The 25,680-nt window shown below is 36.0% G+C and overlaps 1 protein-coding gene across 5 annotated transcripts; it reads right to left on the bottom strand.

The window, feature by feature from the left end:
• Positions 1-9,260: 9,260 nt before the first annotated feature.
• On the bottom strand, positions 9,261-25,677 carry CUNH12orf50 (chromosome unknown C12orf50 homolog). Of its 5 annotated transcripts, none has more exons than XM_017804385.1 (12): positions 25,562-25,677; positions 23,952-24,075; positions 21,615-21,734; positions 20,214-20,291; positions 20,006-20,119; positions 18,598-18,717; positions 17,417-17,527; positions 16,019-16,126; positions 15,593-15,790; positions 14,050-14,139; positions 13,313-13,404; positions 9,262-12,712 (listed from the first exon to the last, which is right to left on the bottom strand). In XM_017804385.1, exons 1-12 carry the CDS (start codon positions 25,568-25,570, stop codon positions 12,650-12,652), a joined length of 1,227 nt encoding a protein of 408 aa, XP_017659874.1. In that variant the 5' UTR covers positions 25,571-25,677; the 3' UTR covers positions 9,262-12,649. The 5 variants fall into 5 exon arrangements, with proteins under 5 accessions (XP_017659875.1, XP_017659874.1, XP_017659873.1 ...); XM_017804384.1 differs by having other exon boundaries at positions 9,264-12,709; positions 21,570-21,734; positions 25,562-25,676; XM_017804381.1 differs by having other exon boundaries at positions 9,266-12,712; positions 21,570-21,734; positions 25,562-25,675.
• Between the last annotated feature and the right edge of the window lie 3 nt (positions 25,678-25,680).

Genomic DNA, 25,680 nt, shown 5'->3' on the forward strand with positions numbered 1-25,680 from the left:
GGAGCTCAGTGATTTATGAGAAAGATGCTAACATAAAACGGTAAAAAGCTTCAAGGTGAAAAAAAAATAAACACAGAATATGACAGCAACTCAATAGCTTTAAGAACTAACCTATACCAAGGAGCCTATACCTCTCCTGCTTGACAGGCAACTGTTGGCTTCGCAGACACTCCACTGGACCTGGTAAGTATACTAATTCTTAGCCTCCTAGCTAATTAATCTTAGCTATTTATGTCTTGTTGAGCCACCAATAAGCAATTGATGCAGATCCTCCCTATGACTGGTAAAAGATCCCAAAGTGGCTCAATGTGGGTGGAAAGAGGACTCTCAGCAGAGTGTGCTGGTGTCCTGGCTACACCTTATTTTCTTTGCAGCTAAGTCAGCCTTGGGTTACTTAACAGAATATGAGATAACAAAGCCATATTTTCCACTTTATTTTTTTTTTCAGCTGTCAGGAAACATTCTGAGAAGATGCCAGTACCACACCATCACTAGGTTATGCTTCTACAGCAGTCATACATTGAAAAATCAGTGATTAGCTCTTATCGGTCCCTTCAGAGAATTCTGAAAAAAAGTTAGGGCTTTACTTTCTAGATAAGATTCTACTTTCTGAATTGTAAACAGAATCATGCCTTTTGCCAAAGAATTGTCTGGCTTCAGCACTGAAGCTTCATGGAGGAAACAGAAATTAGATGTATTTACTGTTTCCCACCAGCTCTAGGTTTGGGATCCAACTAAACTCGTGATTTTATTTTTTTAATCATTTTCTTAAGTCCCAATTCTCCCAAAACACAGTATAAAGATCCTCATCAGCCTTCATAATCTTCTCAGAGACCATGCACTCTACTGTTTAGGATTTTGAGTGTGTGAAATTAAGGACATGTGCAAGATGCTGCAGGATTGGAGTCTGGCTTAACGCATACTTTTGGAAATAGAACAACTCATATGTTTTGCTAATTTCAAGGACGTGCCACCAAAACTAAGACAAATATATATAGTTCACATTAAAATACACATAGATAAAAAAGTGTTAAGCCTTATTAAAAGTCTTGCTTCAAATTACAAAACCATACAGGCAAAATTAAAAAAAAAAAAGAACAAAAGAACAACAAAAAAACACCAGCAAACAAAAAAACCCATCAAGCCAACCCTCTTTATTTCACAGAAATCTTAAATATTTATTACAAATTGGTAGGATTGATTCACTTGGGGAATCAATAATTAATAAATAGAAATGTTTCAGATCTCTTATAAATATCAAAGGCTTTTAATAATTACTTTACAAATCCAGATCAGCAGAAATCATGAAGGTTTTAAACATTGTGGGAGGTGGAAACAAGCTACAGAATTGAGAACTATAAAAATTATGAAAAATAAATCAAACACTTTTTGATCCTATCCTGCTTTGTTATAAAGGAGATTAATACTATAAGCATGATCCAGCATTGATTTTTTGATGGAATTTTTGATGGCTCACTGGAATTAACAGTAAAGCTTTTCACAGTTTTAATGATTCAGAACCAGGCCCATAGAAATGTCACAATATTGATCATATACAGTTCAGTTATCAATAATAGCGCTTCAAAGCAAGGGAGTTAGCAGTTGCCATTAGGAAGTAGACTTGGTTTTGAATCTCATAAAAAACATGCTAATAATTTCTGAAGTACCATTTTATGTGAGCAAATGAGTAAAACTCTAGAGAACCGAGTTAAACCCTAAAAACCAAAACCTTCCCTGTCTTGTCCCAGGAGACCGAAAAAAAACATGACAATAAGCCTCACCATGTATTTTTAAAGAAAAACACATTGTTTCAACTTAAGTGTCAATATTGGCCAGTTTTAACTATGAAAAAAAAGAGAGTAAGAAAGGCATTTAAATAACACAATATTACTTTTTTCCTAGTTCTGAGAGTTGTCCTGCAAGGCCAGTGTATCCACGAACAGTTTTTTAACTGTATTAAAAAATGGGAATTTTCCTTTTAATTCATTAGACTGCTGTATAAATCCTGTGACATCTTCTGTTACAGTTCTTGATACTAGTGTTTTCATAAAGAAAAACACAAGAATCCCCAAATATTGCAGTAGAAAATCTTGTCCAAACATTAATTGCTTTATTAAAAACTAGTACCAGATGATCTTTAAGGTTCCCAAACCATTCCATGATTCTATGAAAAATAAACATTTATAGTCCCATTATTCCTCATTGGTAGAAGGCAGAGGACAAACTACAAATAACTAAACAGTTCATTGTCAAGTATGTGATTTCTTGTATAATATAGATATGAAAAAAATCCTGTAAAGCTGTAACAGCAGGAATTGAGAAGATAAATTTATTTGCATCTAAACCAGATACTGAAGAACTAAAGGCATAATTATCGGCTATCCCACAGAAGACATCAAAATCCTATGTTCCATCTCAAGTTAAACAAAGCACAAAGACAGAACTTTCCTGGTGTTTTTGTGATACTTTTTTTAAAGACATCCAACAGCATAAGCTATGAGACTTCTAAAAAGACAGGTATTCCTCAGATAAATCATACATGGTAGTAAGTTCAGCGTTAAGTTCACCTTTGATCTGTGCATACTTAGCAAACCCGACACATCAGGCATAGTCAGCAACAAAGAATCTCTCAGAAACTGCACCGTATATCTATCCCGGCCTATAAACACCTCCAAACAGTGCCACAGGCAGTAGTCAAAAGGATTAAAATAGCTGGGGGAACAGAAATGGGCTGATAACAAGTGCATGATCCTACAGTGAGGTGCAGAAATACAGAAGTCTGGGCATTTATTCTAACCTGAAGAATTCAGTCTATTTGTCACTTTATTCGGTTGCCAAAAAACTCGTTACTATCAAAATATATCTATTATTAAGGCATGCAATTATATGTTTCTTCTTTGCTTTCAAGTGGAGGAGGTGTCACAGGTGGTAGTGGAAAGTTTAGACAAAATTTATTAAAAATCTCTGCTGTTGAGTCACGAGGTGCAGAATGAACTTCCTTGTTTCTACACCTCTTCTCAGAGAGGAGTCTAGGTGTGGCTGCATCCAATCCAAGCCTTGGATAATGTCAACAGTTTAAATTTAAGGAATTATAGATATGTGATTGAAGAACTTTTGTCCCACAGTCTTTCAATGATTGGCAAAATGAGAATATTTATATAAAATGAATATTTTATTTTTATAAATAATCAGACAAAAGATATTAGAACTATTTCCTACACAATATAAAAACTAAAAATCTACTAGTAAAGTATAATATAGCATAAGTGCACTGTTACAATGCAATTATTGAAGTAGTTATATTAAAGCTAGGAAAAAGAAATAAATATGAAGTATAGATCTGATGTAACTCACTCATACCAATGCTCGTGGGGATATCTCTTTCTCTCAGCCTTGAGGAGTATCCTTGGAGGGCATCCCCAGCTAAGGGAGGAATCTCCACACATACACCCTGTCTCTGTTTAAGGAGACTGAAGTGTTTTGCTAAGGAGGATGAGTTATGAAGTAGACCAAACTCCTCTCTCTCAGCAATTGTAAATCAGAAATTAAGAGGCTCCAATCGAGGAAGTATAGAAAAAGGAAGAAATAACAACCCTTTATTAAAGGATATATGTGTATTGGCAGAACAATAAAAGAACACAAAAACAACTAAATAATAATCCTGTACCCAAAAGTCTCCTTCAAAAAGGAAATAGAGCTCTTGTGGTGGGATTAGGAGACTTGGCAGGGAGCCAGGTCCCTGCCTGGAGGTCATTTTATTTGAGGAGCTGGGGAGCCATTTTGTGGACGAAGACTGATGGGCTGCTTACAGTTACCTATTGCTGCTTACTGTTCTGCTTACAGGGTTGCTTACAGTTACTTACTGCTACATACAGTTAGAGTGAGAAGAAGGTGGGCCACAAAGAATGTAAGGCAGTAAGACCAGTCTGGGCTCACTGCCAAGGGACCATGCGGCTGGGGCAGGGAAACAACTTGATAGGTTGGTTAAAACAACCACTGGACTGCAAGAAGAAGACTGTATCACCTTTTAAGGAAGAAAAGAGTGAGGCTTGGCATGGGAGGAGCGAGGGAGTGGTTATGTAAATTAAAGGGTTTTAAAAAGGCTCATCCTTCCCATTTGGAGTGCGCTCGGACCTCGTCACGAGTGCAGTGCACCCAGCACACTGTTGATAAAGTTCTTTGTTTCACTTTATTTGGCCGTCTCTGAAATTTTAATTAGAGATATTTCTCACAATTATAATAGCAGGATTTATTTTCATTCAAAGACACAGAATTCTAAATAAATAATTACTTTCTGTTTTGTTTTATTTTATAGCTGCCCTTTATGATTTGTTTAAGGTTTTAATCTTCTTTCAGAAAGAAACCAGCTCCCAAAAGAAACACATATCTATTTTTTGATTTTTGCTGCCATCTTGTGCAAAATAATGTTTTGACTGCCAAGAAACTTGTAGAACAAAAGAAGAAGAGTATGATAAAATATCAAAGTTCCTATAAATTCTATGAAAAAGTAAGCCACCTACTACAAGCAGAAAAAAACAACCAAACTCTTTTTCTAATTTTGATCCCCCTTCCCAAGTCACAATAAGTACTTATTATTATTGTCAAAGAACCCACAGAAATCCTCAGTCTCAGAATGCATTTTGAGGAAAAAGTCTTTAAAAACCTCAAGCTGATCAGAGATAGAAAGCTTATAGAAGGCTGAATACAAAAGGCAATCCATGGTACTAAGAAAGAGAAGGTACCTCCAGATTCTGTAATAGGTACAGAAACTCTGCTGCTTTTCTCACATTTCATGTCTGACCAGCTTGCCATTCAGCTGTTCTTGAGAACTTTCCCCAATGTATTTTCACTGCATCTCCATGGCAGCTCATATGTCTATTTATGCTTGGGGTCCATATAAAGCAGAAGTTGCCAAAGGGTCAGGTAGTACATCGTTTGAGTTATCGTGTGGATTTTTTTCTCCAAGATGAGTCTTCCTCAGCTGTTTTGCTTCCAATATTTACCAAATAACTTCTGTGCTTCATGCTTTGTCTCTACCTGGTCCACACCTGTCACTTTGGTTATTTTGATTACACTTCCATTAATGGGGCTAGCATGGTTTTCTGTTCCAGAAATGGGGCTGAATTTTCATGACTTCTCACTCCTCTTAGTGTGGGGGAGGTTACACCAAGACCCCACTTCTTTCCCATGAGCCTAAACAGTACTGTAAGGTACCTCTACGTTCCCATCCTTGGGTTGTGTCTTGGAGAGTAACTGTAGACTACCGCAGCCTTTTGCCCTACCTAGAGTTTTTCCTCTTTTTCTAATTTATCTCTTAAGACCTGAACCAAAAAAACTGGCCTCTCTGATGCCCCCTGAAAATGGTATAGCTGTTCTACACTTGTAAGTGAAATTCCTGGGGCCAGGCGAGAGGGGAAAAACTAGAGAGCGGAAAAGTGTCACCTTACAGGGAAGGTACAATTTACCCTATCGAGTTCACATTCCTACACTTAACTTCCATTCAGGTACAGAAAACCCTATGCAAAATAAGCAAGTCATGCATTTCTCCCCAACACAGCAGAGAGGCTGAGCAGGACGATGCTGGTTCTCACGCTTCATTAACAAGCTTAACTGCTAAACTCTGCTAAGCTATACCCAGCAATCCTGACTGCAGGCCCTGGATTAGCCACAGTGCTGTTAATAAATTAATCAGAAGAGTGGAGTTTGAACATGAGTCATAGAGAAGGTAATTAGATTTCTTCTCATTTTGAATGTTGATCATTCCTTGGGAAGAAAAATAAAAACAAAATGTCACATTTCTGGAGGCCTGGTTGAGATTTTAGTATTAACAGCTCCTAAGACTGGAGGGTATGGGTTTCTTTTTTTTTTAGTGGATCGATCATTCATATTAGGAGATTACTCAGAGGTAACAGTTACACTATATTTACATCCCTTTGCAAGAGCAAAGAATGTGTAATGTCCTTCCTTTAGGAGAAAGAGTTTCTTGTGACACTTGCTTTTAATCATACTTCTAGGACGTGACTGACCAAGCTACAGTGAACAGGCTCTCTTCTGGACAGTACTCCTCCAGGAAGTAATTGAAAGTTAAATTGGAAATACAACTTGTGTTACTATTGAAATGTTACTTATAAATGTATTCAAATAATCATTCCTACTTCAATGCTTTAGTAGGTGACAAATTTCTTTTATGAACAAGCACTGGCAAAAAGTACTGAGCTGGGAACCTGACAGAAGACAGCAGCTTAATCTGCCAGAAAAAAATGAATCTAGTTTAATCCATGCTATTTGTTTTATATGTAGCAAATTGTTACACTGCAATAGCCCAAGAGGCTAAATTGATCTCTCAGCAGTTGCCTACTAAAGGTAGAAAATCTTTATCCATGAAATCTAGATCATTTATTCATTTAAAGGTTTTTCCATGCTGACCACTCTAATATTAAACTTTTTCTTTTTGTTTGGTGGCAAAAAAAAATTTTAAAGTCTCCATGTTAGAATACATTTTGCATTTTTTTTTCCTATGTGTTATTTGCTCTTTGTATTTGCCTGTACCAGACAGCCTGTGTTGGTTGGTTCGTGTGCTCAACTCACAGCATGGTGAACTCAACTCACAGAACAGTTTGCAGACAGATGATAGAAGGCCAATTAAAAGCACATAATAAAGAATAACAAAATCCCAAAACATTGAGCATTTTCACAGCAGTTATGAGGTTAGTTTTTCAGGAAGCCTTCAGGTCCCTTAAAAATATATTATTTAAGCAAAAGCCACAGAAAATTTTATAGGACTGACATTAGCAATTTAAATTACGGCAGTTATCTTGCCAGGTCTCATCCTAAATCATAGTGCTGACCAATTATGTATCAGATGATTTTTAGGGTAATAGTAGGAAATAATTTTTTCATACATCATACACTCTACAGTAAAACCTAGGTTTCTGAAGCACAGTTCTTTGAGAAAACTAAGGACATATCATCTTCTCCTTAGTATTTGCTCCTCCGATAACCTGCATCTGGAGTGTGCAATTGTGAGAACAAGGGGGTGTCACACTGATGGTAAAGAGGACAGGTCTCTGTGGGGAAGACATTACCTCTGTGCCCATCCTGCATGGCTGCTGTGGTGCAGTGTGCTCGCAGAGTCCCAGGCCAAATTTCAAGCTGTGCTACTCTGGGGGAAGCCTGATTGCAACACCACTGCCAGCCTTCCTTGCAGGGCTCAGGAAGAAAAGCTAATGATAAATACTGGGAAGAATAATCTGACCTACTAACGCACTTTATAGGATTCTAAATTATCTGTAACAGCAGAGGGGGGGTGGAAAAAGACTTGGAAACTTCTGTGAAAAACTCAATAACTCTTTCTGCTCGATATATTGCATCAATCAAAAGAACAATCTTAGGATGCAAACGCAGCAGTGTTGAAAACAGTATTGAAAGCGAATGCCATCACATAAATCAATGAGTCTCCTCCGAACCACTGTTCCGTGCTGACCACTTCATCAAAAAGGGATATGACAAAAGGTTTACAAACAAACAACAAAAATTAAGAGAGGTTTGGGTAAACATTGATTGTGTGGAGAATGAAACTGCTGAAACAGTTCAGCTTTGAGAGGTACTATTTAGGGTGCCATGAATAACACATTCACTAAGTTTAATTTGCGGAGAACTGGAAAATTTTTAACAGCCTGGTTCCAGTAGAAAATGTGAATTTGTCAAAACAGAAGTATTCTATCAGAATATATCATTCAAAAAAATATTTCAAAGGAATCACAGCCGCTTTGGTCCCCTCTTGTTTGCTCCCCATGCTGCGTGCATTAGTGTAGAAACATTTCAGGTGTGGTATTTTGTAGCCAACACCTGGTGAAGCAGAATGGGGGATCTCATTAGTGCTTGTTTTCTCAAGTTTTGGCACAACACCCCATCACTTATCACTGGTGAGCCTGGTTTTGTCCCCTTCCCCCTTCCAAAGTAGTTTAAAGCTCTACAACAAGGCCTGCTAACTCCTGTGTACACTCCAAAAAAATACAGACATGTCCATATCTATCTATATACATCGATCTATAAAATCAGGAAGCGTTCTATTCAGGACATCACCTCTTTGCCACTTGCCTGGAGTTTACATGGGAAATAGGTAGTTTTCTCAAGACTGGCTTTGGGGAGAGGCACATCTCAAATTCTTGAGAAAAGAATTGTATGATCTGGTAAGTGAAAACCTATTTCCATTACATAATCTAATAAAAAGAGGTTGCTAGTCTGTTAGAATAAATCTTATGAACTGCTATTGCTTGGTTTTTAAATAACTGTAGCGTGTACCATCATGGGGATTTTAAAATAATGGTTCTTAAAACAGCTTTTTCCAGTAAACCAAATGTTGGATAAGTCATACTGGAATAAGGGAAGGAGAGTCTGCTGTGAATCCCTGAGGTGTGTCACTTTGAAATAGTGCAGTGGACTCTGAGCAAATAAAACAATAGTAAATCAAAAGAGTTCAGCTGTTGTGGTTATTTATTCTACAGCAACTTCACTTCAAGCCATGCTGGTAGTTTTTCTAACGCCTTAAATCAAACAGCAGGTGTCTGTGGCCTCAAGTTAAGAAATGTTAAACATCTGCCAGTTTCCAGAATTGAAACATTGCAGCTGCCTTACCTGAAGGAAATTATACTGTTAGTGTACCAGGAATCTCAGCACTACCATCATGTGGCATTTTGACTATGAAATATATTATTGTCACCTCACAAAATGTTGAACAATACCCTCTTCCAAAGACCCAGTTTTAAGTACTTTGCAAAATATTTTATCATATTTTTCAATTCCTTATACTGGACACAAAAATATGGCCACACACTTTTCAGTTTTACTTCTTTAACAGACTTAAGACTTCTCTTGACAGCTGGCAGTATGTGTTTAGTTCAGCAATCCATTTTTCCAAACCATACTGACACTATTCTTGCTGACATGTGCTTTGGCCTATGAGAAAGACCTACAGATATAAACATAATGGAATAAACTTAAAAATACCTCAAAACAAATATTTAATTTCTGTATATTAATGGTCTGTTATGAGCACAAGCTATTTAAGAGTTCTGTCTCCTCTTCACCAGCGCTCCTACTAAGGAGTACTCTTCATTGTATTCCTACACCAACAGAACAAAGGTTTTGATTGGCACTGCCCAACTGAAAGAGCTGGTACAAGGCATGTTTTATTGCAAATTTTATTTTTTTTATTTAATTTTTATTATTTGCAACTGATTGTAACATTTCCATAATTTATTGTTCCTCATACAATTCTCTACTATATTTCCTCAGCTCGCAAATTCTGCTTCAAAAGTTAAAAGTCTTGCTACATTTAACATCCTCATCCATCTCCAAGAGCAACATGAATTTGGCAGGCTGCAATGCATACTGAAATGAAAAACTTGGAAGCCACTCTGCTGTGATCAATCAAGATACACTTGAATTTAAGAATATCAGTAATTCTACTGAAGTCAATAGGATTACCATGGGTCATGTTACAGTATGTTGTGCTTGTTACATACTCCTGTGAGGCATTGTAATCTTCAAAATCTTCAAAGATCCTTCTTGGGAGCAGAAAGTGTTGTGAAGATGTAAGAAGCACATTCTATCCTTCAAGTGGAAATTCATTAATAAGCCTTGGACTTGATCTTGGAGGTCTTTTCCAACCTTGATAATTCTATGATTCTATGATCATGCATGAATAGCAACAACAAGGATATCAATCTTTGAAGACATTAGGTCAAATGGAAACTGTGAAAACCATCTTTTTTTAAACAATGCCTACAATTCCCAGGAACATTTAATTCGGTTTTTCTTTTGTAACCATCAATGTTTTTCTCCTTCCAGTGTTGAGATGGACTTTGAGTTAATTAATAAACAGATTATTTAAATTATTAGAGCTGCTAAGATGCTAGGAGTTAATGGTTTTAATTTAGCCATATAATTTTGTTCAGGAATGCAGACTCTCAGACTGGAAGCTTTGCAAACTTTTGATAAAATACAGGTAGTACCACTGTTATTCCTTTTACTAAGTAATATGATTCATCTAGACTAGACGTCTGATGTGTTTTCAGAAGTACCATTTGGAAAAACATTAACATATTTTAACATGTATAGGGTGAAAGCAACAAATCACTTCTTTCCTCTGGGCCTTTCAATTCAGCAGCAGATTATGGCCATGCATACTTATTAATACTGGGACAAATTCAACTCTATTTCAGTAGCCCTCTGCCTCTGATCTTTGGCTCATTATCTCAGGACTTATTTTCAAGTACTATATGCTTAAATAAGTGTGGGGGATCTGTCATACAGTGATTATGAGAAAATGCAAAAGAAGTGCAATCTTTAGGGCCTCGCTGCATAAAATGCTGAATATCCTCAATTTCCTTTGGCTCCTCTCTGAGGCCCTAATGACAAAGAAGACCAAGCAAGAGCGGATTAAAAAATATAATAGAGAAAATGTCTGTGATCTGGAAAACACACATATATTTTTATTATTTAAAAGGATCTTAGTGTCCTTGAAGCTGTGAAAGGGAAATCTTATTTAAGAATTTGATCACTCAAAGCACTCGATCTCTTTCTGTTCCTCGAATTTCCATCAAGAGCAGTTAACACCTCACAGGAACTGTTAATATCTTGTTGAGCCATATATTAAGTGTACAATGGTGACATATTTCTTAGTATCTGCGACTTCCTCTGAGCAAGTGATGAGAAGAGAACAGTATTTGTAATTTCTCTACAGGAAGCTCCAGTGAAAAGGGAAGAGATAACGTACTGAGGCTGTGGTTCCACAACCCAGGATCAGCCAAGAATTGCCCTCATGGCCACACCTTCTCCTCCTGCATTTCTTTGTCTTTTCCTTGAGCTGGGCCTGACACTTAGCCCAATCACTTGCTGGGATGTTAGTATGTTAAGATGCCAGAAAATTATTTTCTTTTGGCTTTGGCTTGTGGGATTGGCTTTTCAGGACAGGGAGGTGGATAAAGTTGAACCAGGAGATGCTTTGTTTGTGATCCCAGTCAGTAAGGTGCTCAGATTCTGTAAAGCATCTCTCAAGGTCCTGGTTTTTTTGAGACCAGACTAAAAAGAAAAGGAAGACAGTATAGATCGTATGACCCTTCAGATGCTGGGAGCCCCAAATTGTGCAGCATTGAATGGACCTCTAACCATAGCCCAGCATACCCTGCAGATCCCATCCATGGAAAAGTTATCCTATTTTGGTCATTGGAACTCTTACAGGATTTTCCCAAAGAAGCCAACTATATTCCTCATTCCTACTGTCAAACAGAAGGGATGTTCACCTGAGAACTTCTTGCTGCACTGCTAAATAAAGGTGAGGCCAGGCAGGGGGTGTAATCACCTGTACCAAGCAGGAGCTCCCTGCAGGTTCCCCTATTCCAAGGAGCTGGTTGATTTTCTCCTGTGGTAAGGCATCTGTGTGGCATGAACCAACAGGCTGCATATGCAGTGTTTAATTAGGGGTGTTGGGAACATTTTCAACACCTTGTTCCTTGATTTAAAAACGTGTTTCTTGTTTTGTACACTTGTACTTAGCTAAACTAGATACTCTAGGGATTTCTATTCTTCTCTCAGTTAAGAAAAGTGATGCCTATATAAATTTCAAAATAGAATAAAAATTATTCCATTATTGAGATATTTTCAGTAAAGTAGGACAGAGAAATATATGACTATATTTCTCATAGAACGAGAAAATAATTTCATCTAGAAGTACCCTGGAAGGTATCTGATCCATCCTCATGCTCTGAAAAGTCACAATGAATAAAAGACTCCAAGGTTGTGCTTTCATACTGAGTTACAGGTGCTACCAAGATAATTATGGGACAGTAATTGTCAGTGTTACAGAAAGAAGTCTGAAGGGTTCTTCTCAAAAATTGATTATGTTCTAAGAATGATCAAAGGTGAGGCAAATACAAAAAAAAAGAAAAACATCTCAGATAAAGATATGAAGTCACGTATATGTAACACCTCAGTATGAAGCTTGTTTCTCCAGGAAGCAATATTAAAATTTCATTCTTATCAGTCTTCCTCTCAGTCTTTACCCAACTCTTCATATTTTAGTTTAAAATGTGTGCAAATACATATTTCATTTGATTCTGAGAATTTTGTTGTGAAGTTCATTTAGTTCATAACACAGTTCTGTTTCTCTGCTAAAATAGCAAAATTTCAAGATCAAATTCAGACTGAGCCCCCAAACATCTGGCAAACAGCTAAGCCATCTAAGAATATGGCTTTTACACCAGAACAGCTACATTCTATTGTTGTCCACATCAAAAGTCTTCTGAAACTGCTAAGTAAATAGTATTTATTCATATTAGGAATTATGCCTTTAAAGATCTGCCAAATAAAAAAGGGGAAGACTGCTTAGGGATATTTTTGCTCTCTATGGATATCTATTACTGTCAGTCTTCTGGTGTACAGCCATAATCTGTAAAAATAACTTCAACTGCCAAATTTTCACAATGGATTAAACTTAGGGGATATATTAAACACCTTTATGTGTGACTGTGCAGAGTATACTTTTTAAATTTTTTAGCCAACTTAGAAACATTACAGTGTAATTCCTACACCTTCTTTTTGGAATTTGCAGGTTCATCATCTTTTTGTATTCCAGTTGATAATCTCCTTATTTTCCTTTAGATTTTTCTTTTTCTCCTTTTCTATTGCCTTCCATGTCTTCTTGGCTCTGCTGTCAAAATAGATATACAGAACATTTTGTACATAATTTACTAGAGTAAAACTACATACTCTTTCAGAAAGATTTAAGCAGTAATCATGAGATAGAGGTTCTAATCTCTTCTTTCAAGACAGCTGTAAAATGCATTAATGGTCCTTAGAGTGTCTTGTGAATGTTTTGTAGCCTGAGTCTTTTTATGAATTTGGACCTCAGCTGCTTGTCATTCAGCCATTGCTGATGCTTCATGAACAATCCAGCAGAGAAACAGAAAGACCACTCATATAGTCTCTACTGTGTTTGTCCTGTGCTAGAATCCAAAACTTGTTTTTTGTAGTACTCCACTATAAAGGCAGGTACACATTTTGCTTTCATACCAGTATTATTGTAAAAAAATTTAGAAATCACAGGGTAGTTATATACGTAAAAGTACATGTCTGCAAAGAAACCAAAGTACATGTCTGCAAACAAACAAAACTACTCTTTCAGACTGCTTAACATTGATTAGAATCTTGCAGGTTTGGACTGTGCAAGTCTTACAAGCACTTTACGCTTTCTAGGTGTGAGGAGACATGTCACTTGACCTAAAAAGACTAAACCATTTTTATCAATTACCTGAGTGGTTGTTTTAAACTTAGAGATTGGTTTTGCCTGTGGATTTCTTTTTCTCCAAGTTGGTGAATTAGAAGATCCTGAAGTATATTTGCCTGTAGGGGAAAACATACATGTTGTTTCTTTATTTCAGACACAATTTTAGGAAAGACTCTCTTAGTGTGATATGTGAATTAAATATTACGTTAGCTGAGTGTCAATGAATGCATCAGGTGAATAACATTTCACCTCTGAAACACAAGCTAATATTAAAGACAGATTCTCTAATACTTTAAAGATCATTTGTAATACTGCAGCATTTCTGTGACAGGATCTTCCAAATAAGGTGGTTCTGCCATGGACATCGTTGGTTTTAACAAAGGGAATGTTTCTGTGCTGAAGATCTTCCCGAAGGCATCAATTGCTAATCCATACTAATCAAACTAATCCATAATCTAACCTCCTGTTTGGGAAAGCACTATAATATAGTGCTTTCACAAGGCCAAATTATGTTTTACCACATATGTTTTAGCATAACATAGCACAAGGCTATCTCATGTTTTTGTGCTAGACAACTGATTGTGCCTCAGAGTATGGTGCATAATCACAAGCCACTTTCTAGAAAATTTGATTTAAAATTAATATTATTAATATTAATTTAATAATAACAGAAGATAGTTCTATCTTAATTCAATAACTCAAATTATTAATTTAATAATCATCCTAAAATTTTCAGTTTATGCACAACATGTAAGTATTACCATAGTTTTCTGTTTGTGTCCAAAATCTCCTATTGTTGTCAGGCTGATTCTTCTGTTTTGAGCATTTCTGACCATATGATTCAGGTACTGCTAGAAAGAAAGGCAGTAAAAACGTTAATGATTGCTCCTATGACAAAAATGTTGATTACCATTTTTTCTGAAATGCTCTATCCTTTTTTAACATGGAAATTTGATAAAATGCACTCTTCACATTAAGAATGTTCTCTCTATATCTCTATACCAACCTGTTTACATTTAATGAAAGCAATCATTCAGAGAAAAAACAAAAAACACACAGCTATTTGTCCTCAAGACTAAGCAGTGATGTTGGAATTCATGTCACTTAACTTTATTCAACTTAAAGTAGGCATTACTCTGTCTGAAGGAAGTTCCTGTTATTAGAAATTAAGACAGGGAGTCACCTCAAGATGGAGATTCAATACAGCTTAAAAGATGGTTGAAACTGGCAAGATGAAATCACTTTCTTAACTTATGGTTATTTAAATTATTTACCACTGAATTTGTTGGCAAAATGACAGATGAAAAAATACAATTATCCAGGGAAACCATGGACACAGAAGGTGGAAAGGCAAATAAAGCCCAAATGATGTACGAAGCTCTATTAGAAAGATAAAAATAAAGTTATAAAATCAGAGTTACATCCAAAACAGATTGCCAGAAAGAAAGATGTAAGGCTCAGAATCCCACCTGTAGGTTTCTTGTCAAATTAATGACATAGCATGTATCATCAAGAGGACAGTAGAGTATTTCAAAGATGGAAAAAAATATGAAGGAAAATATCATCCTGTATGAATGGGAGGAGGAAGGGATTCAGTCCTTTGTCCAACATAACTAATGTGAAAAAATAATACTAATATAAATCACAAAAATGTCCACTCTATTTAAATAGGTAAGAGAAGTTTGAATAAGACCCAAAGCCATGTTTATTCAAGATGAAAAATAACCCTAAATAATGACAATAAATATAAATCCATAGCAATCTTTAACTCTGGTGAAATCCTAGTTGTGGAATTATACTATGCAAAGCAAGGTCATTTTTTCACACCTTACTGGGACAATAGAAGTTGAATAAGAAATATTTCTTAAGACAAAACATAAATTCTACTGTAAAATTACTTCTATTATCATTAGTTAGAATAAAATAAGAAGTTAAAAGTGGAGGTTTTTTAACCCTAATAAAGTTTACTAAATATTTGGAAAGAATAAATCACATAAAAGATGCTGTAAAACTGGGTAACTGTATATTTGTGCACATTAGTACATCACTGCATTCATGAATTCCTGCTGTGAAGGTGGTTCAATTATTGCTTGTGGATTTTCTTTCTGACAAATTGTAAAGCTTTATAAATCTTTACATTTCTGTCTATGGATATGGTTGAAATCTATTTGTCAAAATTATGCTTAATCAAATTTACTTATACCTGTATTTAGGCATAAATAACATATTTACCTGCAGAGACACACTTGACTGCAGCACAATACAGACAGTCATTTTAAGAATTCTGCATAAGCAGGAGCCCACCTGTAGATCCATTGAACTTTGGTTTTTGAGTGACTGTACGATAGACTACATATGCTGATCGTCGAGGTTCTGGAGAATTTAAATTAGTGTATCTTCCAGTTTCTTTCCCATAAGGACTGGAAGAAGCAGTTTCATCATTCTTACTTTGACCCCTTTGTTGGTACCTTGGTTTTACTTTGGGGTCCAAAGTCTGAATTCCTAGAAGTGAAAATACAAACAAAAAGTTGTGCTATTACTCAAAATTTGAGATATTGCAGGAGACTGGAGGCTAGACAATAAGATTAAAAAAATATTCTTTGTGGATAGTCCAATCCAAATATGGACTGTCCACATTTGATACTAAGAACAGAAACTAACTAGGTAGTGCTAAATCATCTCACAGTTTAGTAAATAAAAATGAATAAACCAGCAGTTTTCTGCAAATACCTTTGCCAGTTACTGTATTAGCTGAATTTCTTGGCTCTTCAGAAATGCATTTATTTTCTTTTACTTCCTTACAGCGATGGTTCTTTACCAGCTCAGTGTGGTTTGTCTCTGATGAATTAAAATAACATATATTTACTTTTTTAGAAAGCAGACAAAATGTTTTTATCCAAAACTGTTGTGGTGTTTTGAAAACATAATCTCCCACTTCATACATGGGTTGCCTTGGGCGGAACATGGTTTCACGTGTTAATTATTCTGTAAGTATCATTCTCCAAAAAGAAATTAAAAGTGCCTCTCTTCCCTCTAGCAGAAGAAATCTTGAAAGCCAACTCAAAAATTAACCCTACAGGCAAAGACCAGATCATCCTTTCTCTACACTTCATAAGTGATGTGTGGACCTTTGGAACACCCATGGTTGAGCCCATGGAGACCACGCCATGCACTCCAAAGGACACCTGGCTGAACTGTGAATGATTTCTGCCTGTAGCATCTAGATACATCCTGAACATGGGCAGCACATGAACATAACAAAATACATAATGAGGAGAATAAAATAGCAATAGCATTTGTTGCATAGATAGGCTCACTTCAAACTACAAACAGAACTTCAGAAGGAAAGTTTCAGTGTAAGGTAACAACAGTGCTCTTCTCCTGGCCCCTTCTACTCTTCAGGAAGATGTGGCTTTGTTCTTCCTTTTCTCCCACTAATGTAAGTAAACACTTTTGGTTTCTCTCACTTCAGGCCAGAACGTGGTGGAAATCCTCTACTTTTTGTTTAGTTTATGGGGTAGTTTAAAAACAAAATCTTTTTTTTTTTCTTTTTACTCTAAAACTGTCGAGAAATAACCGGGTAACAATCTACCTAAAGATTGATACAATAGTCATATTGATACATATTCTACATTGACAAATAAATTCTGAAATTCTTTGGGAAAAGAATGAAGCTTATGATCAAGGTACTTTGGTGTAGGTATCTTAATTTGCTGTATGTGACTAGTTTTTAATAGGCATACTTTATCACAAGTGTAACTATATTTTTAGTATTAAGTCCCATGTTTTGTGAGATACCACCTACATTGAAATCTGTTTTACTTGACAGAATTGGCAAGTGCACAGTGCTCCATGTGATCTAACACTTGAGCATCAAAGATTTTAATAACTCGGGGACTAATCCTGCCCACATTGAATCTAACAGAGGATGCAAACTAGCTAAAAGGAGCAGAAACAAACCATAGCATACAATGACTGCTATCATCTTGCAGTGAAAGAAATCACACTGTTAATGGGAAATTTCAATTCAGATTGGTTTCACACAAAATATATAATGCCCATCACACTTGCAGAGGAACGAAAATGATCTAAAATATAAAAATTTGGAAATATATAATAATGGATTACCTTTTGCATTGGAATACTTGGATGAAATTCGTTCTTTTTCCCAAGGTAGTGGTGCCTCAAATCTGGTCCCATCAAAAAATGTGCTCCTCTGTGTCCCAGAACCACCACCTCCTGGAGGAAAGGAGTCTCAAAAAGTTATCTACGCTCAAGAGCACCCTGAGAAAGGTGAACAATGTAGAGTGTCCTTTCTATATCGCATGGTTTTAGCTGAAATCAATAAAAAAGTACAACCACCAAATAGCTGATTCAATAAAGCCCACAAAATAAGAGGAGGGAAAAAAAAAGCTTTGAATACATACAGGTGTAAACAGAGATTTAATTATTGCATTGTTTCCCACTGGTAACTGTTTATGTCAACATAAAGAATGTTTAAAAGAAAGATACATTTGTATATAAAGGTCACAGGAAAATAAGTAGCACATAAGATACATTTTTACTGTCCAATAAAGTTCTGGAGCTACAAGACCCACACCAGTTTGCTCCAAGCTAGAGCAAGCAGCCCTGGCATGGTAGTGCATTGACAAACTAAGGGGGAAAAAAGAATACTACAACAATTACTACTATTTTTACAACTAATAAATATTTATGAAGAAAAAGGATTGAATACCACCGAGTACTAAGTAAATTCAAGGAGAATGGAGCATTATTCAGCTTTAATGACAATTCAATACTGAACTCAAAGGGTCAAAACACTGTGTCTTCATCTACATCAACCAAGTTTATGCAGAGGGATAGGATCCTGTTACACAAGATAGAGGACTGCAGCTTTGTTATTTCTCTGTAAGATAACTGAAAAACTTAAAGCTTATTCACCTCAACTAGGGATAGTCTCACAAATGTAACGGTTTTTGAAAACATTTAATCATGTGCGCATCTCTACACTTGCTTTTTTGTAACTCCACAGAATCCTTTCTTTCCCAAAATTCAGTATGAAAAAAGTCAATTGTAATCAGCTTAAAGGATTTTTTTTTCAGCATAATCCTAAAATAAGCATAATACATAATCATAAACAGTGGGTTTGATTGTTATAATTAATGGTGCAGCATGAGAAAGAGTGTCTAGAACATAAAGAACAAAGAATAACTCAAATGTAAAGTGTTGAAGTTTAAAGCATGCATCTTTGGTTATTTTATTTACCACATGATGTTCAGCAATGAGAAGCTGATGCTACAGTATATTACCTCCATTGACAAAGGATTTATGATCTTTTCTGGGAGTACTCTCTATTGGTACTCTCCTTTCTGAACTCTCTTTCTCTTTTCTTGCATTATTACATTTTGTAGGAATTGTGTTACCATCACCTGGAAAGGCAACAGAGAATGTTTAGCTGTGGGTAAGCCCAGGGAATGGTACTGACATTCTCCGCCTCCCACCTCCATGAGCCAGTGATTAGTGTAATTTCTCTTAACCTCTCATTTCATAACCTTCTTTCTCTTTTATCAGTTATTTGGATCCTGTCTAGTGTAACTGATGCATAACTTTCATGCTCTCTAAGATAATATCATAATACATAGGCTAAAGAAGACTGTGGCATCAAAGAAAAGACCTAGCTATAAACTACCTGCTTATTCATGAGTTTCTCACTTTCCATGAATCATATTTTTGAATCCTCACTGAATGAATTTATGTCATTTTCAAGATGTACCTAAAGCCTCAGAGAACTCAAATGAAAAACTGCTTTGGGGAAACATATCTATCCTTTCCTCTAAATATGTCTAATGATAAATATATACACTTCCTAAAAGCTATGTTTATGTATTTGTTACTGATTCCCTCATCTGTAGACTAAATGTATCTATATATGTGTTAAAAATAGCTTATCGAAACTACTTTATTTACAAACATTTTAAATTTAGAAAATAGAAGAGAATAACGAATGAAGTAACATAATAGCTGTGGTAAATATTTATGAATTTGTATTTATTTGACCTTAACTATGCTGGATGAAGCCCAGCATTTGAAACAAAATAGAACTCTTTCGTTTCAAGACCCTCGAGGGGGGTATTTACTTAATCTAAATTTAGTTATAGAAACGTTTGCTCTATCACTACATTTTGCTATCTAGACACTCAAGACAGTCAGCAGAGAGGGCAGAGCACCTCTGGCAAAGTGATTCATCTCACCTTCCTTTGGTGCACCTGATGATGCAATAAATAGCCCCATAAGATTTCCAGTCTTTCTCAACTTACAACAGAGAGCCTCCATGAGAAATTTAAACTACATTCCTAACATTAGGATGGTTAAAATTAAACTACGCAAATCTTGATTGTGAAGAAAAATTATATGAAAGACCTATGTTGTGCATGTCAGGAAAGTACACACATTGCCTTAATGACCCATTTCTACCTTTTCCATGTAGAATTGATGCAAGTAGTCACATAAGTGGGACTATATATCTATATCTATATATGGTAAAAATTAATGAAGTGGTTTGGCAATATGCTTACAAATACAAATATGTTTTTTGTAATATTTTATTTTCACTAAATTTAAAAAGTGGCAAAGAAGTGCAAACTATGTAATAGTTTTGCCCTGTTACAGCCATTTTAAAAGTGGTAAACACAGTTCAAGGGAATTAAAAGTACTTGCCTTTCTGTAAGTTTTGTTCAGTAGCTTCCAAGGGTAGTAGTTCATCTTGCCAAGGTGAAGACCCAGTTTTTGTTGGTTGATGTTTGTGAGGGTTCTGAATTCCATAATACTCTCCTAAACATGCCCCAAGAGGGGGAAAAAAAAGGCCCAAAGATTACTGTATTGGCAGCATTGCTGTTTAGAAAAGAGTGACTAATTTCATATTTACCAGATTTATAGCATATATCCCTTATCGCTCTTTCCTCTTCAATATCTGCAGTGGTCTTGGGCCTCAAGTTAGAAACAGCTGTAGGAAATATTTATAAAAGATTACAAGATAACTATATGAATATCGTCAACATTTCTTAATAATCAAATACCATAATGACTTTCATTTCTATCATAGGTTATTTTTGTTTCTGACTGCAACCTCTGCTTCCAGACAGAAAAATGACTCCTTAACATTAGGTATTTTCATGTATAATGGAATTGCAGTTAAAACACATATTAAGAAGCAAATGTTTGTTCATTTTAAATGATTCAAAAGCATCTCGGGTATTCATTTTGAAAATAATCCTTCATTTACACCCACAACGAAATCTGATTCAAAATGTCACCAGACAGGGTGGTACCTTTGCCAAAGGTTACTACTCTGTAGTGTCTGCTATCAGAGCTGGTGAAGTGAGTGCTCCTTACCTCTCTCAGTTAAAGCTCTGAAGACTAGCAAAGGCCTGCCTTCTATATTGTTTGAGTTAATGCGGCATATTCAGACTGAAAGCATGTTAAGAAGCTCTAGCAGGCTGCCCTACCTGAGGGAGAAAGTGAAAGTTGGCTTGGGGCACTACAATAATTTGCTGAGTGCACTCCTGAGAGTAGGTCATTCTCTCACTTTTCACTCTTCAGGAATGTGCAATTTGTTCATTCCCTAAGAATCTCGTATCTCTAAGTGAGATACAGTCAAAGGTTTAAATATATTAACATATATATATATATATATATATATACACATAAACATTCAGTCAAACTAGTGAAGAGTTTTGCATGGACTCTCTTCACTAGATTTAAGAATAACTTCCTCTAAAAAAATTAGACTGCCTGCAGAGTTTAGTAAATCAGTTGATGAAATTAAGTGTAACTCACTCACACAACCATCTTTTGTAAAAAACCTGAGACTTCACCTTCAGTGATGAGTCTGTACAGCCCTTGTTCAAAAATTTGTTTCCCAGAAAAGAAGTTCCTCCTAAGCTTGTAATTTCATCTCAAAATTTTGAAGAGTTTTTGATGGCCATATGAATTGTGGATCGCATTTTAAAATTAATTTAATAAAAAAAAGGTATGTGAATTATACCACTATTGAAATATGTACTAAAAAATACAAGGGAGTTAGAAAAAATTGCCTTGCTTACATCTGGTGACTATCAGTTTCAACATTTTAAGGATTAGCTGAAAACTATTTAAAAAACTTGTCAACAACTCTTTTATAAAAATGTAGCGGTTATTATAATAAATCACTTCTGAAGTACATTGCAAGAGTTGACAAAAGCCATTTAACTTCCTTATAAAAGAAAGAAAAAAAACTGTTTACAGTTCTTTTCCTCTCCATCGTCCTCTTCATCCTCCTCTTCCTCACCGAGGTTTATAATCAGTGGAGGATGAATTGGCAATAAAATATTCTCTTGATTTCTGAGTGAGTCTTGACGAAGGACTGGATGCAGAATCCCTCCTTGGACATCCTGTTTTAATGGGACATCTGCAAACAAGAGCATTAGATGTACTTTATTAGGAGTGAACTAGAATATCAAATCCACATTCACACTAGCAGGTATACTTTTGACATCCTTATCAGGATTGGGCATTATCTTGTGCAGAGGTTGGCAAAAGAACATCTTCCAACTCCAGAAAGTAGGAAAAACACAGGTACTAGTTCCTCTGAATGGACAGATGAGGCACTGCTGAATACAGACTTTTGAAAGAGGAACGTTTTTATCACTAAGCTGTTTAAAAAACAGCTTAGTGATAAAAAGAGATAACCAGCTGGTTATCTCTTCCAGCTAGTAGATAGATTAATTTGAGTCAGCAAACTTCTTTCTTCCAATCCCTTTTAAGACATTTACAAGATAGAGAAATGCGTGATTAATCATTCCTGGATTGAAATGAGTAAGTGGGTGAGTTTAGGATCCCACCTATGAAAATATTTTAAACGTGCTGAATAACAGGCAAGTTGTATCATCTCATGGTATCCATTTTGAAGAATTTAGCAATGCTAAGTACAGAATTGCCCATTTTAAACTTGCACATATTTTTTTTCCTATCAACTCTCTTTACTAGGCACAAGGAATGCGTAGTTCATAAAAATAATTTACACTTAATTAGAAGAAAATCAGAAAATTTATTATTTTCCTCGGGGATTTCTCTCTCTATATAATGTTTGCAGCAAAATGGCTTCAGTACTGGGATAACATATTCCAAGAGCCAGGAAATGCAATGGACTGAAAAGATAAATGATGAAAAATGTTGAATCTATTTGTACTGTTCGAGCTGACCTATTTGCAACTATAGATCCAATCAGGATTCTGTGCATTATATTAAAGAAGTTGGATATATTTTCCAGTTTAAAAGAAAGTGTGGGCATTTTTCTATTATTCCAGTTGTTGTTATTCTTATGCATCTCTTGCTTGCCTATGAGCAGCATGTATATCATATTAAACCCATTTTTATAACACTATTGCAGATCAGATTTGTTGCATCTCATGAAAGAGATGTGTAAGATAAAACACTGACTTCATAGAGCCTTTTTCACTGTCCAGAACAGGATATTATTAGCTCCGGGTAGTATAAGCCAAAACAAACTTAAATTAGTTTAACAACATTTCTAAGTATTAGTACAAATAAATGCAAGTTTAGTATTTGCAAACAGACTTTGAATTTGTACATATTGCAATAAAAAGTCAAAGGACTGTGTTTGTTTTCTGCTTCTGCTTGTTGGACATTGCTCATAGTTCCTCTTGGGCATAGTCTGTGACTCTCACCACACCTAAAAGTGGGCCTATGCTGTGTAAGTGGCAACTGTGCTAAAAGCAGTATGGGCACTCAGAGAAACAGCACTCAAGTTCTTGCTTTGGTCCTGTGTGGTTAGTTAAGCTCCACATGCTCAGATATGACACGCTATGTTTTTCTGGGGGAATTTCAGGAACACAAGGTTTTGTGTTGACTTGCTCTCCTCACTCCTGCTTCTGACATCTGTCTTGGTTCTTTGCTCTGGACTCTTATCCTGTTCTGGGTTCCAGCTGCCTACCAGGACTCCTAATAGTCAAGAGCTCCTCTTAGAGAGGGCTGAGGAAAAAAACCCAACTTGTAATGGTGGGGGTTTCCACAAAGTGTGCTGCCTTACACACTATTACTGTACTTCAGCAACATGCAACCAATGTTCAAGCCTGAAAATTTTATTCAAAACGATGAACTGGAAATATATCTGCACACACATCACTGTAATCTGATGTTATCTCTTCAAGGGTTGTCTCATCCATACAACATGTGCTCTATCAACAAATATTACTATTAGTGTCCCTACCAACCTCCTCCCCCACCACACACACTACTTTTAATTTCTCTTAAATGATTATCTGCATACTAACCATTTTAACTATGAGAGAGATCTGTCAAAAATACAAGTTAAGCAACATTTTTACTCCATGGATCTCAGCACCTAAATTGCCATTTGTGACTTGATCTTTCATGTCACTAATAGGTATGAAGATTCGTAATATGACAGGTAAAATAATTCATGTGGCAATCCTTCTTTGCCTTGAGTTTGCTGGGATAGCAGATCATACCTGATTGGTTCACCATGGTCCATTTCTTAACCATATTATATATTACATAAGCACTGGAAGTAAATGCTGGGAGCACATTTTTGTCTATTTCCTTACTCTAATGAACAAATTGTTGAGAAAATATTTTTACTCACTGTTACTCGGTGGCAAATAAAGTCCATTTATATTACGGGGTTTTCTGTGAAAGAAGTCACAGCTTATCCTCCTACAGCCTACGGGCTCTGTCTCCCAGAAACAGGAGAACTTGCTGTAGTTTTGCTGCCAGAGAAAACAGTTTTCAGGTATTGTAAGTATAACAATCAAAAAATGGACTAAATAGATTAGCACAATGTGAACACTGGCCTGAACATATGACAGTTCACACTGCTGTAAACATATAACTAAGATTTTGTGGGACCATGTTCTGATAGTTTACAACATTTCAAATTATCCTGAAAGTTATCTTAAGTTCCAGATAGGTCTAAAGTTATCTTGACTTAGGTCAACAGAGTTTGATGATGTAAAACTGTTACTAGATAAGAAGAGGAGTAAGGCAGTCTACTTAGTTTACTGCAGACTTTTCATGAGAGGCTGGGAGGAAAAAAAATCTATTAGTCACTTAACTGACATGTGGCTGAGTTTTCTCTCCTGTTCAATGGGAAAATCAGATCAATCTCCAATGAAATGTGCCGTATAAGTGCAAACTAGTACTGTCTTACTATTAAAAGACATAGGTCTATGGGGAAATATGGGATAAGAAACAAAACCCAGAAAGATTCCCAACAAAAAAATGAGAAGAAATGGGAATTGACATTATGAGACTGTTGTCATCACACTGCTCACCATCTTTCAGCTGTTTTTATAGATAACAAACAAAAGCCTAATGGGAGTAATAACTCTCTACATGGATTTTTTAAATTAATTATAATTAAACAATAATTAATTATTGTTTCTTTACTTATATATACACTGCTGCTCTTCCTCTGTTGATCAATGTAGCACCAGCTAAAACGTCTGCACAAAACTACAGAGATAGTACTTTCATGACAAGTGACTTTTGTTAGTAATACATAAAATTATTGTTCTATAGCACTGTCTTATTAAAGTTTACAGTTTTTAGCATCATCTCTGATGGTGCAATTCATTTATCCTTATAAGCTGAGATATCTTTCTCAAGCATATGTTAAACTTGTAATTCCAAAGAGGCAAGTGCTCATGAGCCCTACCCTGACTATGTAAACTCAGGTTTATACCCTGGATGTGAATGGCATCCCAGCTGAGAGCTGTAAATGCCAGGTTGCCAGTTACTTCTAAATGAATTTTTTGTGTCATTTTTTAGACAGAAACAGAGCCACACTTGAAAATATTGGAATATTTGGAGGCAGGTTTCACTGAATTCCAGATATTAACAACTTTGTCTATGAGTAACATCTCCAAAATTTTTGGACTGTAGTGACTACAACTGAGCCATCCCACCAGACACACTGGGGTCTGGAGTCAAAGCCCATCTCTCTGGCATTAACCCCTAAATCCCCAACTCTTAAAAATGGATGCAATAAGCAGGAGCCCATACCCACGCCTGGATTATTACCAGGTGGAATATAAATATTTCTTTGAATTAAAGCTATGCTATCAGCTGTCAGGAAAATCATAATCTTATCCTGAAAACAGTAGCTTTCCTTCAAATACTGGACCTTCAGATGAAATGAAACCCAGATGGACAGTGTAGCTAAAACAAAAGATAGCTGAGTGAAGCAAGTGGTACCTTCTCCATGTGGTTGAACTGTTGAACTGAACTGAAAGCAGTTGTTAGCCAGGATGGAATGTTACATTTTGACAGTTGCCAACTGCTCCTCCAGCTTGGGACATCAGCATGATGCTGCT

The sequence above is a fragment of the Lepidothrix coronata genome, unplaced genomic scaffold (genome assembly GCF_001604755.1).
Source record: "Lepidothrix coronata isolate B3197 unplaced genomic scaffold, Lepidothrix_coronata-1.0 Scaffold9, whole genome shotgun sequence".
Lineage (NCBI taxonomy): Eukaryota > Metazoa > Chordata > Aves > Passeriformes > Pipridae > Lepidothrix > Lepidothrix coronata.